The sequence below is a fragment of the Macrobrachium nipponense genome, chromosome 39, assembly GCF_015104395.2.
Source record: "Macrobrachium nipponense isolate FS-2020 chromosome 39, ASM1510439v2, whole genome shotgun sequence".
NCBI classification, from domain to species: Eukaryota; Metazoa; Arthropoda; class Malacostraca; order Decapoda; family Palaemonidae; genus Macrobrachium; species Macrobrachium nipponense.
The window spans coordinates 10,230,091-10,240,383 of NC_061099.1; the positions used below are offsets into that span (position 1 = coordinate 10,230,091).

Genomic DNA, 10,293 nt, shown 5'->3' on the forward strand with positions numbered 1-10,293 from the left:
GCACAAATTGCTATCACTCTTACCTTCTAGCACTTTAATTTTCAGCTCCATGCTGCGAATAGTGGCTCTCATAGTGTCCACCTCCGAAGGCGCATCTTCGGGTTCGGTGCAGGAAGCAGGGGCTGAAACTGGTAAAGGCGCTACGTCTACAACAGGGTTATCAACTTCAAACTCGCTAGCGCGAGACCTACTAGAAACTCCTAGATGAAGCTTTCCTAACCTTGTCCCTTCTCAAGCTTTCTTACATAAGAAGAAAGCGCCTTCCATTCTTCTTCATTCAAATTACCACATTCATTACAAGGGTTAATAAATGAGCAGTCATTCCCCCTACACCTCATGCATACTGTGTGAGGGTCTACCGCAGCTTTCGGTAGCCTCACCTTACAATCGCTAACAGAACAAACTCTGAACATAGTTGATTTCTTAATTTCTAAATCAGAACATAATGAAATCCAAGAATAATCAAAAGAATAATCCAAAACCGGTCCACCAAATCGCAAATGCCAAGCCAAGGAGCAGGTACTTCCCCAAAAAGTCCGATGAAACAATCCAGGGCGAAAACGAGTAATAATCCAAAATCGAGAGGTATCGACAACAGATGTAGTCGACACCGGCGACAGAAAAATTATGACTGGAAAGGGGGATTGGTTCAAACACCTGCCACCCAGCGGCGGGTGGGGTAGATCACCTGACCTACCTGTCGCATTTGCCGCGAGTTTTGAATTCTGTCGTGACGTCAGAGACGTAAGCTAAGTATATATCTGGCAGGAAAGTTCATGTACAAAAAATAGGTTTAATGTTATGTTCTAACTTCTTGTTACGCTTTTCCTGAACTGAATGGGGAGCGGAAGGCAGAGCTACAAAGGAAGTCAATACTAGCACTATCAAAACGCCTAGTCTGAGTAGGGATAGCCTGACAGGCTTCAGTCCTGACCTAACTAATTGCTTTCGCAATCTATTAGTTTCCCGTCTTTCCTACATCTGACATGTTCAGGCATAAATTTCTCAGAACAATTCCTTACATTCCTCACATCTAGTAGTTCCAAGATCACACTCTGGTACCCTTACTAGTACAAACCGAATGTTCATCAACTTCCAATTTCAACATCCTGGTTACACCAAAAACATTCCAACATACCCTGATGTTATTGGTTTTGCTTCCGGTGGAAGATATCCTAGGAAAATGAAATTGCAATACTGCAAAAAGGTGTAAAACAGCCAAACTTCATAGAACACCAACAATCGCCTAACCACAATGGCAGCAAGGAGAATTCTGAAAAGAGCTAAAACATTCGAAACACACCTGGTGGAGAACAGGTAAACTAGACAGTCATCTGGGCAGCCATTCGATTTTTTTTTTCAATGCCGACTCGCCTAATCGGCGGGGAGATATGTATAGCTAACTTTAACAGTAGGTAAGATTCATCTCAAATAAAGGCATATAAAAAACTTACATGGATTATTATTCTACTAAATTTTCCAACAAGACGGGGGCAGCAAAATGAAGGCATACTCCCACTGGACAAGAACCTTTCATCCATAGGAGAACAAAAATTTTGATAAATAATGAGTAAGTCAGCCTTTGGAGTAACAACATTACTATGATAGGTTCCAGTAAGGCAAAGATTTGTTCTTAATATGAATGGTGAGGTTCAGTGGAGCTCATCAACTTCAAAACAAGCCCAAAGAAGGTGTCATAGCAACAACACACATGTTGCATTATTACTTACTCTGCTAATCCACCTTCCATATTCAAATCACACCCTTCATCTAGGATAGAACCATCTGCTGCAAGTTTGGGTGTGGCCATAGATGACATAAAACGGAAGCAGGCAAACCACACCATGCCAGCAAAACCCATAAGTACCTGAAATAATGATTATATGTTTATTTTGCATTACACTCACTACTACTACTAGCCAAAAAGCAATATGGACATAAAACTAATAAAAAAGAAAGATCAAGCTACAAAGTTATAAAAAAAATTTGTCACAACAGATTACAAGAGCTCATTCAAAACATTACCTAATCTTTGAGTATCATCTTTCAAATCTAGTAATATACACCAATTTATACTAATTTAGCAATACTATACACTATCTTATACTGCCAGGTCAATTAAGAAATATGTGAGAATTTCATGATCAGCCAAAATCCATCTTAAAATTAAGCTGAACTCTAATCTATCTTTATACTGTACACAGTATATACATACAAGCAAAACTTTGTTTGGTACACAGAGAAAGAAATATGAATGATATATGATTAAAAAAAACTCAGCAATACCAAATCTAGTGTAGGAAACTCAGCAAAGAATATCATCCCAAGTATGAAGTAGATACCAGCTGCACCGAGCATCATGTACCGATAGAAATTCAATGTTTCAGTATTTTCCTGAAGAATCTGCTTCTGGCCTTTTGTGCCTTGCTTTCCTGGTTTAGTGGTCTGTAAAAAATAAAAAAATAAATTATAGATTCAATTTCATAAAAGCTATTTCTCGAGTACAAATTATTTCATAACTATGACTAAAATACAAAACTATTCCCACAAAATCTATTGATAATTTTGTTACTGATGGAACACTGATGTTTATAAACAACTCAAAGTGGAAAAACAGCCTCATCCTTTCACGTATCTAGGTGTGGTGCCACACCTCAACTTGTAGATGTCCTATTGAGTATACAGTACTGACAGACAAAGAATGGAGTTGTCACGTCAATTATCTGCTACAACTGGGGCACTTATTAAGCATGGAGAAACTGTCGTCTATTTTGTCAATTCAGCATTATTGGCAATACTATATCGTGCTGAACTGGTATCAAGATAAACTACACAATACTGATAACAAAAGTTTAGTGGATGCTCTGCACCTTGTCTTAAAATACTGCAAACAAGTGAAAGAATTCGTATCACACCCCTTTGCAATATATGCTGAAATGATAAATAACTATAGGCTACAGTTGGTGGAAGTCAATTGTTTCTGTAATTAGCTATATGACTGCCAACGCAAAGGTATATCATAGGTACCAAAGTTATAATACTTTTCTTGCCAATATTTTTATGGGTTCATTTCTTACCAACTATTAGACTAATTAGCTATCACAAATGGTAGAATGATGGTCAGTCTGGGCGTTCTTCCTCATGAAATGAGTAAGGAATGTTATCAATGTATGTGGTATATATAGATTTACTGGATAAAACAGCAAGGGTTTGGGCTTTCTTCAATTAACACCTTATTGTAGACACCACTTCACTAACTCCTACACTAATTTGGCAAGTCCTAATGATCTAATGTGTTACTTAGTAAGTTTGTTATATTTTATATAAAGTTAAAATTTCCTAAATTTGCAAAGTTAGGCACCTAGAAGTTTTCACTTTATGCCCAGTTTTCACAGCCTAATTTATTCAGCTCAACAATGCCTACCTTGAGTACACGAAATGCCATTAGTGAGCGAATTTTTAAGGAATATGAACGTAAAAGCTTTTTGAAGAACCGTTGAGTAAGGCCTAACCCATTTGACTATACAACGCCTAAACTATAAAAGGTTGTCTGTTTCTACACATTACCTAAGCAGCAAGAATGGCTTAGCACAAGAGAGATGAGAAAGGGGCATTAATTCCATCTGGAACCATAATTGGATACCCATTCCCAAACAGCTGATAGAAATACTAGGCCTACACTTTCCCCTCTAAGGATGAACTGTAAGCCAGTCTTCTAATGCCCACACTTGAAGGTGGGAGGAGGAGTGGGGACGGGTGAAACAACCCCTTGACCTGCGTTTCACGTTAAGTTGATTTCGGGCGGGATACAATTTTTGACACACTAGGTCAGGTTAGGCTGGGGATTCAAGCGGGAGAGGGGGCGCAAAGTCCGTTTGCACGCAGTGGTGGGGTCATGAACCCTGGGTTAGGTAAGGCTCCAATGCATAAGAGCAGTTCACTCTTAAAACCAGAGAGGTTGCGACCGATAGGTAGCCTCCCTATCATCCGTGGAACCTGCAGCACTAGGCAGCCCCAACGACAACGTAAGAACCTATATATATTCAAGGATAGGCTAAATTAGCAAGTAGGCTAGACCTACACTAATGCTGTATACTAGTTTACCCGTTTACGAAAATGATACCAAAAACAACCGTTTTCGTGGATTTCCTAGCAGCATACGCATGCCGTTGTGTCCGTTCTCCCCACCCTAAATCCCCAGTCTCCCAACAAGGTCCACCTTGCCATTTGGGTAGATTTAGCTATATTACTAGGGTAAAAAACCGCATGGTACAGGGGTGGACCATGTACGATCAATGTGTACAACCCCAAAAAAAGTACATTATAATGCGTCCTGACATCGGAGATGGGCATCAGACGCGACTTGTTGTTGGTGAGAAACGGAGCTAAAGACCTCTACTCCGGTGTCAGAACGCGTTATAATGTACTTTTCTTGGGGTTGTACACATTGATCGTACATGGTCCACCCCTGTACCGTGCGGTTTTATACCCTATTCCGCGGCGGCCTAGACTATGGCAGTTGCGGTTTTTCTATTCAGTTTTACCTACTGAACCAGAATTGTAAGTAACATCTATTCGGACGACTGTAATTTACCCCCAGGGGCTTGTACTAAACATGGCGAAATACATTTGACGCCCCAATTCCTGGTGGCTTTCGTAATCGCGGGGACAAATGATGCAGAATGCTCATATACTAGAAATACCGCCGTTTGTTGCAGGCCTTCGCATACCTACTATAGTGTAGCCTACTACTATAGCTATCTAGGTACTGCATGTTTACGAGATATTCTAAGTAAGCTGCGCTATTATAATAAAGTTTTACTGCTTCACCTTTTTCTATCCTTCCCATTGCCATATGTTTGGCCTTTACCTAGGTATCGTTTGTTGAAAGGTTCATTACCTATAGACCTAAGGATTATAAGTACCTATACTCTGTTTTTTTTCATCTGTCCATCCGCCTGGGGTGTTTTTGTATGGTAATACTGCGTCCCGGGCTTTAGATACTAGTTTTGCTATGTGCAAGTTTTAGGTAAATAAAAGGATATCTGGGTGTACATTTGCCACTGAAAAGTGTTATAATAATTTAATGTATGCGAATTAACCGTTAATATTCGAAATAGGCTATTATTATAACTGTTGAATGTAAGCTGAATGTAGGTAACTATCTAAAGGCCGGGACGCAGGTGTTACCATACAAAAACACCACAGGCGGATGGACAGATGAAAAAAAACAGAGTATAGCTACACACGAGAACCATAAGTATACGCATGTACCTACTAGGCTACCTTCGAATTTCAAAGCAGGTACCTAGCTAAATGTCCTACCTATAGTATTTCTGTACCATAAATTCCTAAACCAGCAAATAATTAAATGCTACTAGCCTATGTAGGTATCTGTTAAATGTGGCACTCACAAAATAGCTATGTCTGATGGAAGGATAATAAAATCTGAATACCTAGCTAATTCCTAACATAGCTAGGTACTAGGGCTACCTAGGTAGTCCTAGGTCTAGCTAGCTCCCTAAGGTAGTAATCAAAGTTTGCTTTATCTATCATTGGCTAATCAATCAAAAACATCAGGCCTAAACTAGCTAATTCAAGGGTCTAATATGCTAGGTCATAACCGACGATAACAAGGGCCCATGATAAATTTGCATTAAATATATTTCGAAGATAGGCTAAATTGATATACGAAGCTGGTCAACATAACTAGGTCTAAGCTAAGTAAGGGTCCTCTGCCTAGGCCTCTATAAACGGTACTCATTCCTCGTCCATCTAGCCATTAAATAAAACAAGACATTCATTCCTAAAACGTTATAGTGATAAAATTGCACATTCTCTACGAAAATATACAAAATAACGAATATCTACCATCATTGTGACGGTTGTTATTGTCGGAGCGGACTTTCTTTCTCTTCTTCTTCCCGAAAGGTGTCTGACTGACGTTTCTCACCTGACGGGACTCGGGAGAGTGACGTTTAACCTGACGAAAACTATGCGCCACCTCGGTATTCCCTATTCCAATGGCCTTCCCAAGAGCGTATGCCTTAAATACCTCAATATAATTTAATTTCTTATTCAATTCTTTGTATTATCTTTGAAATAGCTTAATTCTTGATGAAATTATGGTTGAATGTTTGCAAAGAAATTTTCCCTGATGAAACCAATGTCCTACTTAGCTTGGTATACCCTATTCCAATGGCCTTTCCAAGAGCGTTTGGCTTAAATTCCTCAATATAATTTACATTTTTATTCAATTCTTTGTATTGCCTTTGAAATAACTTAATTCTTGATGAAATTATGGTTGAATGTTTGCGAAGAAATTTTCCCCGATGACAACAATATCGTACCTAGCTTGGTATACCCTATTCCAAAGGTGTTCCCGAGAACCTATGACTTAAATGCATCTAAATAATTTAATTATTTATTCTGTTCGTTGTATTATCATTGGATTATCTGAACACCTTTATCAGTTGACGAGAATATGACGTTTGCCCTGATGAAAACAATGTGCTACCTTGATATTCCTTATTTTAATGGCCTTCCCAAGAGTGTATTACTTAAATGCCTCAAAATAATTTTACAAATTATTCAACGATTTATGTTATCTTTGATTTATCTCAGTTATTGATGAAATTATGTTCATCTTCTCCTCTGACGGGTGTATGACGTTTTCCCCGATGGAAACTGTGTGCTAGCTTGGCATTCTTCCGTCTTCCTGCAGACTTGTCAACAACGTGTGACGTAAATATACATAAATATAAATTACAATCTTTTATTTAATCCTATGAATTACCTTAATTAATAATGAAAATATGGCCACAATTTTTTGAAAAGAAAGCCTATAGTCAAGAGCAAAGGCTGATGACATCATTCTTGCGTGAATTCATAGAGATGAAGAAATAATTTAGTTACGTGTATATGACGCTTCCATCATTCATCATCATCGACTCGAACCGTAATTCTTGTGTAAATTTGTATGGTTATGCTTTGTTATGTTTTGCTTGAATAAACGGATATTGTCATAGACATTATGATGATCAAAAGGTTCCATAATATAAGTATCTATATTTTCTCAGAATCGTCGATTTAGATTATGACCGTTTTAACAAATTCGGTTAGTTGGTTTAGATAGACTGCATTCTTGCCCTAGGGATCACCCGACAGAGAGACAGGTTATATAGTTTGACTTTCTTTTAATTAAAAGTTATCAATGTAATCGCACTCTGCAGTTTCCAAAGGAAATATAAGTTAGCTCTTACTTCTCTGGTTAGGTCAGGTCAGTTGCGTTGATCATGTAGTAGTATATTGGAAAATTCTCGCGAACGCAATCTACACAGATTACCTTCCAGCTTCCTTAAAAGGCAAAAAAAAAAAAAAATCAAGTGGCAACATGAAAGATAAGGAATCGGTCCTCTATACTGATTTGTTTCCATGTTTCTCTTTCCCAACTCAAAATATAGCACTATTTGCTCCGCCTTGTTCGACTGACACAAACCCTCTCTGTCTCCTTGCTTTGAGGGAAAAGAGCACGCGACGCTTTATGAGAATTCTGTTACCATAGGAATAACGGTTCACAAGGGACTGCTACATCATTATTTTGTCCACGAGGCATTCTCTTATAAGGCTTCTTTTGCTAATAGCGAGGAGTGCAAAAGGTTTGCTTTCATTCTGCATAGGTCTAACTGGTATCAAAGTTAGGTCAGCTGTGCGTTGTACAGCACGTTCCAGAAGTGAAGCGACAAATTTCAGAGGATTTCGTTCGAAATTCACTAACTGGCAACTACAACACGTAGCTGGAAAAACTTTTCTTTTTTCTACAATGAAAGCATTATCAAGCAACGTAAATTTGCTAACATATGATGCACAAATATCAAATCTATGATATTTATTACAACCATAAGAAAAAATTATGGTAACAGTAATTATTTTAAAGTATAGTAATTACTTCAAATTATAGAAACGAAACAATTTGAAATTTCCGTTCAACACAGGATTGCCAACATTACCAATGTATATTTCAAGCAATGTGGAAACACATGTTTAATATCATAGTATATTATGAATTATTTTAGCGAATATGCATATAACCATGCTAGTATCAATAGAATGTAAAGGAAAACTCTATGCAACATTAAACATAATCAACCATGAATGCACTTAGATTCAACAGAGAAGTTGAGTGTGGTTGGTAGTTCTAATTTTAGTTTCTAGGATCGAGCATAAACTACCATCTTCGAGAAAGACTAACTGCTGCTGCTATCTTCAGGTGACTAAGGCCTAGTTCTGGACATAGCAAGATTTACAATGCAGGGCCGCTGTTTGTTATTTAGGCCAAGATAGAACCATTAGGACGGACACCAGGACCTGTCCTTGCACCTGGGAAACACACTCGCTATATAAAAAAAAATAAGAAAGACGGTCGCACGCAACTAGAACACCCGTAAAATCACCACCTGGTTACGTAGGAAGACGACAGACCCCAACCACCCCTCCCCCCCTCGACCACTACCTCTGCCCACAATCCTAACTCCACCTTTTTCACTTCAACCTTTTACCTAAAATCTTCTAATATTCCAACCGTGAAATTTAAGATTGAATTTGCCTAAGTGGGCGTATCATAAGGGAGTAATACCACCCAAATTCATATTTCCACGGGCAACCAGTAATCAGTTCGATTCAGTCAAGCATTATTGTATAACAGAAATTTATGAGTTTTGGGGGATTTATATATATATATATATATATATATATATATATATATATATATATATATATATATATATATATATATAGATATATATATATATATATATATATATATATATATATATATATATATATAGATATATATATATATATATATATATATATATATATATATATATATATATATATATATATATATATATATATATATATATATATATATATATCTATATATATATATATATATATATATATATATATATATATATATAAAGCGGCACCCGAGCATGACCAATAGGCCTAGTGCTCGATTCTTAAAACAGGCCTCTGGTTATTCCTGACTAAATAGAGAAAGGTTCTGAGAGAGAGAGAGAGAGAGAGATACTCGAATTAAAATAATGCTCGCCAAGCATATTCACACTCCGGATCGTATGGACAAGAATAGTCCACTTATGCACTGGAAAAAAAGGTGGAAACCTAAGAAAATACTTAGTTTGATACGACTCTGAACGCAATTCCACATGCAACAATTTGCACAATTGAGGAATTCGATGAAATTATTAACTGACAAGATGGGCGATATATTTCCTTGATTCTTGAATAGGCCTAACCATGTAGCCAATGCTAAACGCGCATATAACTTGGATTTCGAATTTTCTTTTCTTTTCACACCAACTTGGGTCTTATTTATATTTAATTTAATCAGATGCTAAACTTCTTTGTGCATTATCAAAATAAATCATAATAATTTTCGATATAACGCTATAAAAGTAGAAAGATAATATACAAATCATATTAGGCCAATTCTTATGCACTCGGTTCCTGCTGCCACTCGATGGTGAACACTTGATATCACACATTGAGAACCGCAGATGTTTCTATGGGGAAATTCTTTTATTTTTTTTCTAATAAACAATTATTGAACTAACATTGATAATTCACTGGGGAAATACTTTCTGTGCTTCTACAGTTAATCACTGATACGTATTATCAGGTAAAGAGGATGACAATAATTGGAATAAAATACACTAACTGGCAACCCCACGAGTGTTTCTAATGAAGTACGATCAATTCTGAAATTTGTCGCTTCACTTCTGGAATTTACTGTACAGTGATGCTCAAATCTCATGTGACATGACTCCATAGGATTTCGTTCAAAATTCACTAACTGGCAACCTAGGATGCTCCATATTTATCTACTATTTCAATGCGGAAACGCGATTATTGCATGCAATATGGACATAATATGTTTCATAAGAATGAAATCTGTCATATATGTCAAAACTGTAAGAAAATGTCACGTGTAGCAAATTTCAGAAAAAACTCTTTGAAAACATTTTCAAAACTTTCGTTCACACATCGCTGAAGCATTTGACCAAAATGAAGTCGTCATCAATCATCAGTTCAAATGTTTAATAAAAAAGAAACGAAAAAAATGGTCATAACATTAATAATGCTTCCAAAGCTAATTTGAACTAGTCCTATTTGATTGCTTTTACACCTCAATGCTGAAAAAAATGTAAATATGTATATACAAAAGTAGAATGCGCCCACCGATATCAACGTGCGAGGGGAGCGTGTGTG

General features: G+C 37.0%; 1 protein-coding gene across 1 annotated transcript; it reads right to left on the reverse strand.

The window, feature by feature from the left end:
* Window positions 1-1,706: 1,706 nt before the first annotated feature.
* Window positions 1,707-6,028, reverse strand: LOC135210512 (transmembrane protein 208-like). The gene is made up of 3 exons (XM_064243394.1): window positions 5,872-6,028; window positions 2,287-2,445; window positions 1,707-1,867 (listed from the first exon to the last, which is right to left on the reverse strand). The coding sequence occupies exons 1-3, from the start codon at window positions 5,875-5,877 to the stop codon at window positions 1,727-1,729; spliced, it is 306 nt and encodes a 101-aa protein (XP_064099464.1). The 5' UTR covers window positions 5,878-6,028; the 3' UTR covers window positions 1,707-1,726.
* Between the last annotated feature and the right edge of the window lie 4,265 nt (window positions 6,029-10,293).